Source organism: Anastrepha ludens, chromosome 6 (assembly GCF_028408465.1).
Source record: "Anastrepha ludens isolate Willacy chromosome 6, idAnaLude1.1, whole genome shotgun sequence".
Lineage (NCBI taxonomy): Eukaryota > Metazoa > Arthropoda > Insecta > Diptera > Tephritidae > Anastrepha > Anastrepha ludens.
The window spans coordinates 122,819,574-122,836,900 of record NC_071502.1 but is presented as its reverse complement, the minus strand read 5'-3'; the positions used below and the strand labels follow the sequence as shown (position 1 = coordinate 122,836,900).

At 34.7% G+C, this 17,327-nt stretch overlaps 2 protein-coding genes across 5 annotated transcripts in view; both read left to right on the top strand.

Moving 5' to 3' along the window:
- The window catches only part of LOC128868218 (serine-rich adhesin for platelets), a 144,742-nt gene that overhangs the window by 33,298 nt on the left and 94,117 nt on the right, over nucleotides 1-17,327 (top strand). The gene's annotated exons all lie outside the window — the stretch shown is intronic.
- LOC128868222 (uncharacterized) lies at nucleotides 2,875-4,188 on the top strand. The gene has a single exon (XM_054110061.1). The coding sequence runs from the start codon at nucleotides 3,048-3,050 to the stop codon at nucleotides 4,011-4,013; it is 966 nt and encodes a 321-aa protein (XP_053966036.1). The 5' UTR covers nucleotides 2,875-3,047; the 3' UTR covers nucleotides 4,014-4,188.

The following is a 17,327-nucleotide window of genomic DNA, read 5'->3' as shown; positions in this document are numbered from 1 at the left end:
TGTCCGCCTGCTGCCAGAGCCGCTTCCAAGCATTTATTGCCGCCCCCTGTTGCATGTCAGCCATTTGGCGCGTGTGTGGGCCACACACACACAAGTATGTACATGTAAATATGTATGTATGGGCGTATGTACATTCAGGCACTCATCAAAATTTTGTTGGCCATTATTAATTCCTTCGGCCAGCCTTTGGCATGTCGTTCGCTACTGCTTACTTAGCCACTTACACATACACACACACATGCATTCCTGACTTGCTGCGACGCCTGTGGCACACTTTTCACTCTCCTCTTTGTTATGGTTATAAATTGAATTATTTATTAAGAACAATTTCATGCTTCCTGCAGGAAAGTTTGGCCTTTGCGGTGGTACGAGTAAATATTTTGGTAAGAGGGCGTCTGCCGATTTGTCTTCAGATTTTTTCTCATTAATGCTTCATCTTTCACCATAAAATTTTGAGTTTTGGAAACTCTTTTTGGAGTTGGTTACATGTAATAAAGTAATTAAATCATGACTATGCAATTTGTTTTCTTCGAAGATTTATTATGTGGTCAGTTTCTGGCGTCTCAAATTTTTGTGATAGATGCGTAAAATGATGGATCATGCTGATCGTTTAATTTGTAGCAGCAAAAAGTGTAATAAGTTGGAATAGTATGCAGAAGAGGCTGCAGGTTACGCGTAGTTTTTAAAATTTTTGTTATATGTACGAAATTTTGTGTATGGCTATAATAATAAGGGGGAAAAAATATAAAAATATAACGCGATTTGTCAGCAAATTAAAACTGCATACCAAAATTTTTTGTAAGAAATTCGAACTACAAAACCCTGGAATTTTGGATCTTAACAGTTTTGGCGATCCGCGTTATTTATTTTCTCAATCGCTTACCTCAAAAAAGATAATTCTGAACAGGCTTATAAAATAATTTATTATTATTATTATAGAAACATTAACGAGTCTCAAAAACGGCAGATGAACTCACCCCAAAGCCTACTTTTCACACTTCTCAGTAGCAACTATCCCCTTTCTCTCAAAGCTAAGCATGATCCTTCGAGCCGGAGTCCAATGACAATATTGAAAAGTTGTTAGACAACTAAGTCGCCTTGAGTGATTAGAATGCTTGGCAGGTCGCGCTGGTTATTTTTAAATTCACATTGCATAGTCGTACATACATTTCCCCATTTGCTACAGGATGTCACAATCTAAAAATCCCTAATGTTTATCTAGAGGGATGTTATTAATGCGTATCGGTTTGAATTTATTGCTGAGTAGGAAAGAAACCCTTGTGGTCATTTCTGCAAACTTATTTCAACAAATCTTCTTTTTTTTGGATTAAGACACTCTGGCAGTAATGCCAAACATTCTTCCTAAAATTCCGCCCAAAGATTCAGAAAAATCTCACAATCACCCACATCGCACAAAATCCCACATAGTGTACAAAACACATTTTTCAGTCGTAAAACATTCATCTGTGTATATATATGAAAATATATGTTTTCTTTTCATTACAAACAGCTTTACGCTGCAGCAATCGAAAGCAAGATTTGGTTTTAAAAGTTTTAATTCTTCGAAAGTGTTGTCAAAAGGCAAGAACAGGAAATTTACAAAAATTCAAATACTTTTCTTGGAAAACAACTCTATCTCTCAAACTTAAATTTGACAAGATTTCTTCGCATTTATAACCAACGTTAATATCTGTGACGATAAATGCAAGTAAATATTTTTTTTCCTTTAGCTTCTATTGGAGCAAACGTCGTCAACTACGCCTCTTCGCCAACGAACATGGTTTAGAGCTATATAAATATCCCAGTTCATTCCACGTAAGGCTAAGGAAGTTCATTTCAGATTCTGTTGAGCACCTCCAGGTGGTACATGGCGTACCCAGTGTGGGTTCCAACGCAGAGTCTGCCTAGCAACATTGTCATCACTTTTGTCCTTTCAACTGCCACTTCCTTTTTCGAATTTCAGTCGCCGCGTCGAGCTGGTTACCTATTTTCAGCAGATCCGAGTTGGATATTATACGGGACCTAAACATGCGAGTAAATATGTATGTGGATATTTAATTTTTTTTAATAAGATTTCTACGGAATTGTGAAACAAATCGAAGTTCAAGAAATTTCTCGAGTAATTGTTATCAAAGCACACTGCGAATGAAAATATTCACTGAACGATTAGTTATGCAAGAGGAACGATTATTCTTACTAGAATTCTCATCAATTGTGCGTAGATAATTGTGGTACAAGAAAAACCCTTTAATTGCTAAAATGCCCCTTTGCAAAATATCTCTAAAATAGAGAAATTTCCTACAATCTGGCATCACTGCACTCTTACAGCAAACGCGCGATATGAATTCTTCGCTTAGGCGCAATTGGAATTCGCTGCGTGCTGATGGAATTTTCTATATATTCTGTACCCTTAGACATTTAACTCTGTGGCGCAACTCAAACGACTGTTCTTGCTGTTTCTGACCGTTGCAATAGTACATAGGTGGAATAATACTAGCCTTGTCAGCCTCTTTGTGAGCGCACAAAGTCACGATCTCAACTATAAGCTCAAATAAAAATTCCCCAACCTTTTAATTCCCGTTCACTCTTCCTTTGTTTCGGTAGAATAATCGTTCAGCGCTTGTTCAAATTTCAGACTTTTTAATAAATGTGTATTGAGAAATTTATACAGCCCCGAACGCTCCAGACTGTAATTGTACTTTCCCCTTTTCACCACATTCATCCACAACTTAGCACTTATTAACTTCTACTGATTACAGTTAACTGTTTATTTGCTGACCGTAACAACAGTTATTGTCAACACTCTATCAGTTATTAATATTACTTCATTAGGCCCGGACGTTTTGCACCCGGAATTAGCTTTTAAATAAATAAGTTTTAATTTGTTCACACTTAAAACACTCAAAGTATCACTTGTTTATTACCGATATTTGCTTCCAATTAATTGAATTGATAAGCGAAAACTGTCTCAACCCTAGACAGACACCTATAAATAGGCGCTGTGCAGTCCAGCAAAAAACAGTTCAAGTGCAAGTGTTTCGAAAGCAATGTTCTCCAAAGTATTCGCGGCAGTTCTCGTTGCTGTGGCAATTTTGCATCAGGCTGCATCAGCCAGCGTGCCGGATTCGCCGGACTCGCCTGACATACCAGACACACCGGAGGCACGGGAAGCGCCAAATTCATTAGATGCCCCATTAGAGCCTGCTATAGAGATCGAAGGACGTGCTACCGATTTTCTTGGTGTGAGAAACTGGAATGAAAACGCCATCGATAAAAGATACAGCGTTAGTGATTTACCAGCACTGGCCTTTGCTTTGGACAATATCTACAATGGCAATTTTGAGTCCTTTAAGAAGATGGTCAACCTGCATTTGTATTTGTTCAAAAAATTTGACGATAACGGCGATGTGAATGACAAATATACCTTCAATGTGGCATATTATTTCTCAAAAATTAAAAATAACGGCTTTTATTCGAGTTTAACCAACTCCGTGAAGAGAACCCTGAATAATTATATCAGTTATTTGCCACCTTCGCTCGACTTCTTATTCTTTCAATCATCTTTCTGCCTAATGAACCGTAAGTACTTGACCTACAGCTTTGCCTCAGATATGCATATCGATCAACAGCGCGACTATGTTTTCGTTTGGAATAATAATAATAACCAAAAAGTCGCTTGGACGAAAGAATTGAGCGACGTGTCAAATAATCGACAGACGAAATTGAAATTCTCACTGAAAAATCTGAAGACTAGACGTTACGCATATTTGGAACGCAACAGCTACGCTGGTAAAACAAATTTACTGACAGTTTGGCGTTCCAGCAATGGAAAACCCTCCCATGCCGATTGGACTGTCTCACTCTACCAAAACCAGCTGATATTTAGCCAGAGTGGACGCGTCATTTGCGCAAGTACTTCGCTTTACGATCAGAGCAGACGCTATGTCTATGGAATGGTTGAAAATGGAGAGGCTGTACCAGCGTGCCAATGGTATGCCAAGGAATGCCCATAAGGGGATTGCCAATGATGGAGAAAGTTACATACAAACATTTTTATGATGAAAGGAAGCTGAGTCAATTTTATCAATGTATTTCGCTTAAAAATAAACACGCTAAAATGTATGCTTTAGTTTCATCCTTACAAAGAATTGGTCAATAAAATTAGAGTTCGTCAATTATTCACTGTTATTTGGTTCGTACTGTTTCATTTCAGGACTTCATCCATTTTTCGCAAAAGTGCTGCTAGGATAATGAAATTTTTTATGCTCGAGTTTTTTTGTATAAAGATTATTATAAGAAAAATAATTATTGGCTCAGTAAAAAAGCATTCCAGTCGTTTCTTTTTCGCGTCCAAATGCCAAGTGCAGCCGTGTCCTTTTCCACTTGGTCCTTCCAACGCAGTGGAGACCATCGTGTCTCCATTCGTCTTGCTGTAAACTAATTGGTAATATTTATTTTTAGGTGGTCGTTTGAAAAAACCGTACAAAACTAAAACCTACTTAGTTGTTTATTAATCTAACACTCAGACGAATTTCAACTAAACAGGATAACATATTTTACTTTTGGAATTTTATTGAATTTGGCTATAAATAAGAGACGCATGAATATTTTTCAAGCAAACTTTCTTCGTCATTTGAATGTAATCCGCGGCTTATTTTAGAGTAACCCTTGCAATGTCACCAATTTTTCAGTACTTTTCCAGAAGCTTCGGCCCTTATCTGGCCAACGGCAGCTTTGATTTCAAAGTTCGCTCTTGAAAAAGTGTCTGGATGGTAAGCCAAAAATGTATGCTTAAAAATAGTCTAATGGAGTTAAATCGAAGCTTCTAGGTGACCAACTGACATCACCGTTTTAGCAGATTTCTCGATTTTCGATATTCGGATTTAATATTTTCGAACTTCTTTCGTGCAAAAAACGACGCATTTTGTAAAATTTCTAACCAAAAATAAAATTTTTAACACGTCACTCTCAAAGTCAAGTCTGCAAATCAAGTCTCAAAGTCAAAGAAATATATATATGTATACATACATATATACGCTAGATTGGCCACCCTTTATGTTTTCGTACAGTAAATTTCATTAGGCGCTTAGATTGAAACTCGGCTTATGGCATCCGAGTATTAATTGAGGTTTGTAATTAAAATTCAGCCCAAATGGTTTACTATGAAACAATTCAGTTTACTTAAATACATTTGCCTTTGCTTTTTGTTTTTACATGTTTCAGCAGCCACATCATGCCTTGGCGCGTTCAACATTAAAGAGTTTTTTATTGTTTTTATTTTTTCGTTTTAATTGCCGATGTTTGCAATTCGCCTCTTACGGTTGCTTATCAGTGGCAATTTCTTTGACCTACTTTCGATTGCCACATGCCACATGTTGCACAACTCGCTACAGCTACTGTGCTTGCATTCATAGAACATTTTCAAGAAAAATAGTGAGCTATTACTCTAATTGCATGCACTATGCAACAAATTAGCAAATATTTTATAACTAAATTAAAGAGGCGGTGGATGGCTTCAGTACATGGTCAAAAAGTCATATAATGCTTTCATGATTTATTCCGCTTGAACTGTATTTTATAAAAAATAAACCGTAGAGTACTCGACAGATCTGTCAAAAAATGTATGTAGATAGACTACGTTCTTTTGGGAGATTGTTTTTGAAATTAAAAACTTTGAATTCTAGGTAGCACCGTCATTTGTTATAATCTTCAGGGCCTTATCGGCTCACCCTCATCTCATGCAAATCTTTGGATCTATTGTTTTCATTTCGTTAGGAGTACTCCAGTATAGATGCTTCTGGTTTCCTAGAGCTTTTCCACTTCGGTCATTTATTTAGCCTCTAAAATATCTAAATGTATTTATCTACGCCTGTAAATCTATAATATCCAAGCAAATGGTCCTTTTAGTGCAACATTTTCATGTCTTCATGCTTAAACTGACCATTTTATTGGTCAACATTTTTTTCGTCTCGTGAGTAGCAAGAAAACTATAGCTATTTAATTTTTGGTGTAGATCAGTGCTCTTTGAATGTAAATCGATTTTTATACAATGCGAAGATGTTGATGTATATTGTTCACATGTATATTTTAAGCACACACGTGCATACGTTTCGTATATTCATCTTTAAACGCTGAGCTTCATTATTTTTCTTGAATCAGCTAAATTATTGTGGCATTTACGTCCAAGCCAATAACAAAAATTGTTGGAGATTTAATTCGCAGAGAATGGCAAACTCATCAAAGTACTGTCGATGCGACAATACACTAAATATTTCGTTTTAGAAAGGTTCAAATTCTTACTTTAATTTTTATATAATTTCCTTTGTTTCTTCTTCAAATGTTCTGTACTCTCGGTATAAAAATAAACGATAAATATTTTTGCACTGAGTGCAATTGTTTTCAGTCGTAATATTTATCTCATTTTTCGATTTGTTCTTTTTTTTTTTAGCACTGCGATGAAGGAAAATGTTATAACAACATCTTAGCTGATTCCTCTGTAACAAATATAAAAACAGCCATTCGTAGGGTTGAAAACAAATTCTAATATCGAAATATGCAAAATATATAAACCCCTCACACACAAAAAAAAATCCATTCTTTGGTTTATATTATATTCAGGAAACGGTACCCCAAAACTGGTGTTCACCAGGCTTCGTATATCAGGCTGAGAAACCGGAGTTTTACGTCATATATACATATGTACATAGTATAAAGATTTAGAAGCTCCGCTGGTAGAGTTGTGTTTTACAAATGAATAAAATTTAAGTATCGATTGAATGTTGGGAATATTTTTTCTACGTATTGCTAGATCTGCAAGAATGATAGAAAAAATATTGCGCCCATGAGAGAGTACGTGAAGTCACGTTTTTCCAAGTTGTGCAGTATTGCCAACTATTTGCTCTTCGCAATAAATTTAGTGCTTTTTTATACCGCAAATGCGAAAATTTTGAAGTTTCGTGTTTGTTTCTTTTTTTTTTAATTTAAAGCTACCGAAACTTTAAGTGAAAAAAAACTGTATTAATATTATACAAAAGAAGGTTAAAAAAGGCCACTCTGAGAAGATTTTAGAGATAATGAAAAGTAGTTGGTTCTTATAAATTTTGAAAGTGTGAATTTAATTACAAAAAGAGTACCTTATCTAGTGACATAACCTGAAATATAAAAAAAAAGTCGTTCCATTAACCAAAGGGTTTCTCTTAACAAAAAAAATAAAATAAAATTAAATTGTACATAAGCATAACAAATTTAATAAAAAAAACAAACGCACATTCTAAAGACAATTTGTCACGCGTATAAAGTTCTTACTTAACACAATAAAAATTTGTTTTGTTATTTTCTTTGAATGGGCATTTAGTGCGTTTTTATATCCAAAGCTAGGCAACACTGCAGTAGCGAGAGAGAGATTTGACTGCCGAAAGCAGAAGAACACCAACAACACCTGCAATCGCGGGCAATGCCACCAGATGTTAAAAAAAAGTTAACCTAAATAAAACTGAATGAATTATTTAAATAATTATTAAAAAATGTATATTTTACAAAATTATAAATATTACATTTTAATTAGAACAGGCTAGAAAAATGTCATGAAGAAAGAACTAAAACTCCGAGACTAAATAACAAAAAAAAAAATGCTAAATCAAGTTACGAAAACGGTAATCTGGCCATATTGGAGCTAAAATCACGTAACTCGTTGTCAAATTCGATGAGAGCAAAGTAACGGGACCACGATAGGCGCCATCTCATTATTCTTTCCATCATGCTAGATCTGCTGGTGTTCAATTTTTTGCTTCAATTTGAAGTGCTATTTAATTTCTGTATAATTAGGTTGAGAATTCTAGACGCGCTGTGCTGAAATTTTTGTACATAATATAATTTTTATCTTTCCAACACTTCTTTCTTAAGAATGGAAGCTTTAAAAGTCATAAAACGAACATGAGAATTATAGTTTAAGGGAAAACGGGAACTTTTATAAACAGTTCCTAGATAATGCAAACTGTTCCCACCTTCAAAAATGCAAGTATCGCTGCTAAAGGTACGCTATTAACCTCTAAATAACTTTTTGTAACTTATGTATATTTTTTTGTTCTTGTAAAAGTAGTATCTACCGAAAGAAAATTCACAAAATTTGCTCGAGATCAATGGAAAAATAATGAGAAGCATAAAATAAAAACTTTTGTACGAATAAAGGCACAATAGGACTGAAAGTAGGTAATCTGTTACCTGCTGGGGGCCTTCCTCTGCGTCGGGAAAGCCGTTGGCTTTCACTGCGTTTTCTTCATTTCGTCGGTTAACACGAGGAAGGAACCCTAAGTGCGCTTTATTTAACTTGGCAAACATCTTTTAGGCAATTACTGCTCTTACAGGTACTTTTATTGTGTACTCAATGCCTTAAACTGAACTATTCGTAACACATAAATCATCCTTAAGTACAATTGATCTAAGACAGAAATAAAATAAGGCATCAGTTTTCTTCAATTCCAATGCTAGCCTGTAGCTTTCTTAGTTGCTATCCTAAGCATTGTAAAATCTATATTACTTTCAATTGGCAATAAGCACATTATAGCTTCGTTAGGATTTACTCGTAAATTTTTTCAGACCCACAAAAACTGTTCAAACTTATTTCACTTTACAAAATGATTGCAATTATAAATTAAGGAAGTTCTGTGTTTAAAAGTTGTAAACGTAAATTTTCCGGTATAATTTTTAAAGTCTTTTAGTACGCTCACGAGATATACAGATATTTTGCGAGCAAGTTTGTAGTGTGTAAAAAGCTACTATTGCAGAAGCAAACATAAAAAAGGAGTTCCCGCAAAATATTATACAAATTGCCAACCAATGAAATGGAAATAGAAATGCTTAACAAATATATAGCATTACTTTTGATTACATGACCATTTATGAAAAATTAAAAATTTCACTACCTTAGGTGCATTCGCACATTAACATTCGCTCATTATGCAAGCGAGCATAAAATCTCAGCAGCGTAGGCTCAGCACTGCCTACTGCAAAACATTCACGCACACCCTCTCACACGCATACGAGTTCGTACTTCAAGTAGGTGAGAAGATATTAACAAACAAAGTAGTAATAACAGCAACACTCCATCAACGGTCGCACTTAAAATTTGCTCTTCTTCATTTGTCGTCAATTTGTTGTGTTTTTTTGTTGGTGGTGCTCATTCCGACTCATGTGAATACAATGAAACGCTTCTGTGTGCAGAGTTTCTTGACTCAACCACTTTTACGATTACTCAGCTTACATCCATCATTACTCAGCAAATCTTATGTTTGTTACGGTTTTTTTCTCTTCTTTTTCTGTTTTAAAGGTGTTGGTGTTATTTGTTATTTGTTTATAACTACCCACTATTGAAATGTTAATGAGTTGGTATGTGTGTGATGCCATAATTTGCCATCTCTTTATGGTAATGCCAATGCTAATGGTAATTACTTTCTATTTCAATAGCGAATAAGGTGAACGAAATGTTTGAATGTACAAAGGAATGCGAGTGAATTTCATTTAGTTTTTAGTTAATTTTTCTTCGCAATTTAAAACATAAGTGGTAATTGTGTGTTTTATGAAGTATAAGAAATTATTTTTTTAGTACTACGTAATTTTCGCATACATAATGTTTATAAAAATAAACATAATAGTAAAGTATTTGCTACACTGTGTTCAGATGATTCAATCCTTATCTTTAATATAGCACTACTTGTGGTCAATGAAAAAATATGCAATATAAAGCGATGATACACTGCGCATACACACTCTGTATTTATGCATGTATGTACACACATATACATATGTACAAACTAATACGTATATATGTGGACGTATGAGTTCATAAAAGCACGTACTTATGCAATACTCATACATACATACATATGTATGTACATTCATGTTTATTTGCGAACTTCATGCAATAATTTAATAAGGGAAATATGCATACAACTTTCTTATGAAGTAAATGGATAAAAATAAATTTATTTTTATCGACATTTATTAGAGGGCAGACAGCAAGCAGCAAAAGTACCCATAAATAGTGTCGCCATGACTTCCGTGAAAATATACGAGTATGTGCATAGATGCACACAATGACTGTATTTATATGAGCAATATTCTTACATACATACATACATATGTATGTATATATAAAGTAATATGGTTGCAAATTTACGTTTAATAATAATATCTTTATTTACAAGAAGTATCCTGTCAACTTTAAAAAAATATATTTCGTAATTACTGTTAACCATTTCAAATTAATGCAACCTTTTTATGACTAGCGAGAAAGAGGCCGGTAAAAGTCTCGAATTATTATTCGTCATATTTTGGGACATTACATCGAAACTTTTTCAAACTGTTCCCAGTGAAAAAAACTGTTCTCACTCACAAACTTATTCACATTTAAAGAGTTTTTAAAGGCTACCTAATTAGGAATATTTAGTTTGATTTTTATATTTGTGAGTTCCACATTTTTGGAACAAAAAAATGTTTATTTCAAATTATTAATCAATTTATTAGTTTCAGTAGGATGTTGAATACACTTTATTTACAAATTTCCAGACGAGCTTATATTTTCTGTTCTCCAATGTTTTATTTCAATTCGAGATTCTATTAATATTCCAGAACACATTTCATTTTCAAAACTTTACACATTTTAATTTCTTCTCGTCTCATACTATTTATAATATTTATTTAAAACGTTTCAAAATTCATGAAAACTTAGGAAAACATATTTTTGAGCACAATGATTAATTTATCAAACTGTTCCCAGATAGCAAAAACTGTTCCCACACGTAGAAATTTACACCATATCTACGAATTGCATAGAAATAAGTTGACAGGCTCTCCAACAATGTTGATATGTCACGCTTGGGTACATTGAACCATTGAGCAAAAATGGAACAAAATCTATTCTAGAGTTCTGGAAATATTTCTTCGGCAGTTGAACAGAAATTTTTGAAGCTGTTCTCAAGTAAATAAAACTGTTACCACTCGTGAAAACACGTGTTGTTCTTGCTTAAGGTCAAAATCCGACATTATAATTTGTCTGGAATATCTTACAAAGACTTGCAACAGCAAAATTGGAAAATCCAAGATACAAAAATAGAATGCATAATTCCATAAAACAAATCTACCATCGTTGAATTTTTCATCCAATAATCTTAAACGGTTCCCAGCAGTAATAAACAAAAGTTTTCATATACCCATAAATATTTCATGCCTCTTTTATTTCCTTCCACCTTGTCTGCATTATCGCACATTATCGCATACGTCTTAACAGGCGAACACTTAAAATAAATTGCTTAATTAGCTCCTGCATTCAACTACGACTCTAAGGGCTGTGTGAAGACGAGTGTAAATGCAACAATGCCTACCAATACTAATATGTCAACACAATAACAGCTGTACCAAAGCAACAACATAAACACTTGTCATAAGTAGTACTATTGTTGCAAAATAAATTGCGTTTCTTGCAACAATCTAATGCAGTTTGAGTTACAGACGCTTTTCTCTCTTTCCACTGCAGTATGAGCGACAAGGGAAAGTGTGTAACAAGTGCCGCAATTGATGAATGCAATGGCAATTGTTGTCTGTTGTATTTGTATTTGTTATTATCTAACTGCACTTGTCGTTTTCAGTTATTGTTTGACGAATATTGTTGCTTTGTTTGTTTGTGTGCGTCTTTACAAAAGTTCAATTGCTTTCCGCAACGTCAACCAACTAAATCAACAACAAAAAAGCACTTCAACCGATAAGCAACAGAAAACAAACACTAAATAAGAATACTGATTTCACATTTTTTGACGCCACACTGTCGGAAAATCGCTTATTTATAGCTGTTTTATTGAATTGTTTGTTATGCACCTTTCAGTATTCGCATGTGCACGGTTTTGTTTGTGTGTATGCCTGTGCTGCGTTTCCCTTTTCCACAATTTTACTTTCTGCCGCCGTTTTACTAGTTTTTGGTGCGCTGTCCGCGTAATTAGTGGAAAATTATTGCTTATTAAATAGCGATTGCAACAATAGTTAGCAGCAACAACACTTAGGCGAAGAGAAGCATAAATATGGGCGAATGCATGCATATCTCTTTATACACACACACACACACACACACACATATGTATGCCCATGTGTACATGCGCAGTTATACACCAATAACATATCTACAGGTGGTTTTTGTGGCATGACTTCTGTTGTACTCGTGCATTGCCTGCCTTGTGTTGCATGCTAGCATAGGCTATGTCGCTGTTGCTATTGTTATTGCGTGTATTTATTATTGCCGCCACGTTTTACCGCACAGACCGCGCTTCAAGCTCGAAGTTTTGGTTGGTTGATTGGTTGTTCGGTTAACTGTCTGTCTGTCAGACTGACTGGCTGGTCGCCACCGCCCCTTACAAACGTCATATGACAGTTTTTTGACCTTTTAATAACCGCTGTCGCTGTCGCTGCCACCTCTGCTGCTGCTGCAGGAAGGTTGCGCAGTGCTTTATGCGTGGTTGTCCCAGCTTTAAACCGTTATGCTTACTGCGCGTACAAACACACACAACCTAGCGGACCTACCAAAGGGGGCTTAGCCACTTGTCGTTTAAGTCATGCATTGCCGTAGGCTGCTTTTTTATGTTTTCATTATTTTCTTGTTTGCATGTCATATTGCTTACTCATATGCGACGGCGCTTTATTGTCAATAGACGACTGTGCATCTTAATGCAACCAAAATCATGTTTACCTTCTAAAGCCACTGACTTGTTTTTGGTTTTTCTGATTATTGTTCATAAATATGTTGTTATGCTTAAAATAGCTTTCCCCCTTCATATTTTAATTTATTTTGAAATGCAGTTGAAGTCGCGCTGGTTGCATAAAAGTATATGAATATTTGCATGTGTGGGTGCGTCTTCGTGAATGATGTGCAAGTTAATTGAGTTGAAAACCCAAGCTTGTATCGAAAGTAAGTTAAGTCACAAATGTGAGCAACAACAAAAAACAAAAAGAATTTTAATGTGCTTTCTGAATTCTGCAATTAAAAATCATTTGCATGCGTGTTTCTTAAATAGGTTAAGAGGCCTGGTATTAAAAATTTAAGCTGCTCACTTTTATTGGCTAATTTTTTTGTTGATTTAATTGTATTTCAAGGTGTTTAAAAACCTTTATTGGAAATTACTACTTGCTAAAGATGACCAAATGTGTAGGCTGCACATAATCTATGCAGGCCATATTCTTTTTGTTGTAGATACAAACCAAGGAGGCAAGTAAAAATTCATTTGCATGCCATGTACACCAGAATTACTTACAAAGTTAATATTTCCCATATTTCGAGGATGCATCAGAGGTGGATGTTTTGGTAGCCGCGTGACCGAATAGGTTTATGCGTTACGGTTGGTTTCGAGTTTAAAGCCCACTGTAGGCATGAAATAACCATTGATAGAAAAAGTTTTTAACAGCGGTAGGTTTTATAATCGAAGGCTTACTTTGAAGCTAAATAAATCTGTTCCCACTTTAATAAAATATTTTATACCTTGAAGACCGTATACTGTATAAAATTCATTTAGAGCCTTTTTATAGATTCCTTTAAAAACTGTTCCAAGGCTCATACAACTGTCCCCACCTTTGAATGTTTTGAAAATCCCATATTCGGAACTAGATTTTCATTATAAATCTACATAGAAAATCTACTTGCAGGTACCTTTAAAAACTGATTAAAACTTTTCTCATTCATACAAAATTGTTCTAACTCGGAGTACTTTTTTCTTAGTTATTAACTTTGTAATAATGCACACAAAATCTAATTGTGGAAGTTTTTAAAAATTGTGCCCAGGCTCATAAAACTGTCCCGACAGTTATCTTTAACAACTTATTAAAACTGTTCCCACTCACTAAAAATTGTTTACACTCTGAATACAATTTTCTTAGCTCTTTATTCTGAAATAATGTACAGAAAATCTAATTGTGGATGTTTTTAAAAAATCGTCTCAGGTTAATAAAACTGTTCCCACTTTTAAATGTTTCAAAAATCACACCTTCGTAGACACATTTATTTGTATTTATATGTATGTACATAGAAAAGCGAGCTATAGCATATTCCCACTGTTCCACCTCCAAATTTTAAATGTAGACAGCTATCATTAATAATTTAAAAAATATATTGCAATTTGGCTAATTATTTTAACATCTACCTTTGAACTGTATATAACTGCTCCCACCCAAACAAACTTGTTCATCCTTTGAAAACTTTAGTTTAGTGTTTTGTTTTAAAATAATCCATACAAGAGCTAAAAATATCTTAAAAAACTGTTCCCACTTTAATCAACTAAGATGTAGTTATCGTTAGCAATTTAGCATTTTATTATGCATGCAATTGCTTGCCCCGACCACTATTATGGGGTTAGGGATACGAATTAATAGATGATAGTTTAAAGTTTGAAAATATCCCTCATATAGAAGGAGTTCGATTGTAGGTTTCCTTTGATTTTTGCTGAAAACTAAGAAATTTTATAATTTGACCATTTTAATGATAGGTGGAAAAAATGTCTAGATTTTGTAAGAAATTCGTCTAATGGCACTGTCTGCCTGAAAATATTTTGTAATGGGAGGATAGGTCTCTTATGTTCTCTGGTATAATCTCATGTGGATTTATGCTTACTAAAATAGCCAAGGAGTTGAAAAGGGAAGTAAGAGTACAGTTCGCAAACAGGACACAGAAATACTCTAATTTTGAAGAAATCAAAATACGAGTATACTCGTATGCACACATTTATACAATTTTAAAAAATATATTTTGGTGACAGCCAGTACATATGCAAATACATTTTCCATAATGTAAAATGTCTTGGCACACTTCAAATCAAAAGAATCACATTCTTCGTTTGTAAAGCAAAGCATATAATTCTTCCTTCCCCCTTCATATAATTACTATTTATGTATTTGATTTTCCAAAAATTGATTGTCCCACTATAAAGCTACCTCAATTGAAATTACACGCTATGATTTCTGCAGGCGTGCACAATATGCCAAAAATGAAACAGACAATGGATTTTTTTCTATTGAAAATATAAACAACAATTTAGCTATTGTTCATTATTGTGGCAGAGGAGTTTTTGCTGAAAAATAAATGACAAATATTTTACCATAAAAAGTAATGAATTGATTTTAGCAAACAATAAGACCATTAGGCAAAAAAACTGAGAAAAAACTAGGAAAGCTCTGGAGATAAAAATCGGCAACCACCGTGGCAAATTGGTGTTAGGTGTTGACAATCTATGGGTTTCCGCATTGCGCAAGTTGCACGGCAAACATACACAAGCCCAATTATTTAGGTATACATCCATATGTACATAGTCATACATGAATGTTTGCTTATGCCGACAAAATTATGAAAGAAACACAAACGAATTTAAGATACGAAAGACTTCGAACTGACATATGAAATGGTTTTAAAATTTAATTAAAACTTTATTTTTCTCCACAATGAGTTGGCACTCATTTTTTTAGAAATTGTGCCAGAGTTATTGCTTATTTTTTGATTTAAAAATGTGTTAACAAATTCTCAAAATTATTATATTTAGCTTAGATTAGCACAGCGAGTTATTTCGATTTTTCTACACCTGGTAATGCAAAATTTTTTATTGCTTCAATGATTTGCTTCATTTCATCGACGCACTGCTTACAACATTGCAGCAATGCATTAAAAAATGCCACTAAAATAAATAATCCACCATTAGCATCGCTTACTTTTTACGATCAGGCAACAAGTGACTGGCATGCCCAGCAGCATAGCATGTTTCTGCAACAAGTTGCGCCGTCACAACAACCTGTAAGCCTGGCTGGACGGCGGCAACTTTCCATTTTCAATTTTTGTGCAAAATTTTCCACAGCAACAACAGCAACAGCAGCATTAGGGGCAGTTAAAAGTGTGTAAACAGCAGCAAAAACCAGCCAACGAAAACGACTTTTCATTTTTATGAATCGCTCGTTGGTTGTGCCAGCCAATTTTTTGTTTGTTGGTGTCGTTGTTTTCAATGTATTTGCTATTATAGTTTTGTTGTTGTTCTTCATATGCTGTTTGCGATTTTTATTGCCAATTCGGAAAATTGCATACGCAAGCCAGGCAAGAAGAAGAGAAGAAGAAGAAGAAGGAGCACTTATGCGCCACGCTCAGTCGCTTGAGACGGTCTTAATGTTGTACTGTCGGCTTATTCCGTCAACAAGAAAATAATAAATTAAAAAAAGAAGTAGAAACAAAAAAAAACAAAAATCTGCAAACAACTTGTCTGGCCATCTGCGTGTTATAGCAACTTGCATTTTCATCTTCTCACTTTTCAAATTTATGACCGTTCGTAATTTTAGCAGACAAATTTTCCTGTCTGCCATCAGCTGGCAGCTATTGGTGACTGTGGCTATGGCTGTGGCAGCCGTCTAGCCGGGACAACGCATCTCCTTGGGGATGATTTTACTTTTTATTACAATTTGATGGGTTGCTGTTGCTGTTGTTGTTTCACATTTGCACATTTGACGTTGTTTTTCCTTTCACTAAAATTTTAAGCTCTTTCGTTTAGGTTTTTCAGTTTTACCACTCTTGTTCTTGGTTTTTTTTTATTATACCTTTTTGTGGCAAGCGAAATGGTGAAAATCGTAGCAAAATATTGTTACCATTGCCATTGCTTTATTGCGTCTATTATGGTGTTTTTGTATTGTTGCCAACGGTCGCGGCTGCCTGATGCACTTTCCTTGCTTTTGGGTGCACTTTAGGTGTTTGGCAAATGGGATTGAAATGAAAGCGCAATTTTGCGTTAATCATGGGCCTTTATAGTTGAAGGCAGAATATTTTACAAGCTGAGATTTTTAATAAATGTTCACTAAAAGCGTTGTTTCTAAGAGGTCGCGTTACCCACATAATGTTGTATAATTTTTTTTTTAACTAGCTGAGAAAAAGTTTAGGTAGCTGTCAATTGTGTAAGAGTAGGGCTGCTACCCAAATACTGAACATTTTAAAAGAAGCAAATTCGGAAGTACACAGGTTCGAATCTCCGTGCATGGAAGAGGGCGTCTACATATTTATCAGTCAGATGAAGTCAGATATCTTCTATCCATTTCCATTATTGCAGTTTCTAGCCGACGACTGGCTTAGACGTCACGCCTTCTAACGTGAAAACCAAAGGGCTAATTCCAGTAAGAGCGGCGGGCAAGTCTGGGTTCCGCTAATAAATAGGATAACGTTTTAGGGTAACAACCGTTGAAAAATACTTAATAACGAAGCAAAATAATAGTCAAACATAAAAAATGCAAGCGGAAGGGAACATTTTTTTTTGCTTTATTACTTCTGCACAGCG

Bases quoted from the DNA above. Each gene is read 5' to 3' on its own strand.
- LOC128868222 (XM_054110061.1), top strand. From the start codon at position 3,048: ATGTTCTCCAAAGTATTCGCGGCAGTTCTCGTTGCTGTGGCAATTTTG.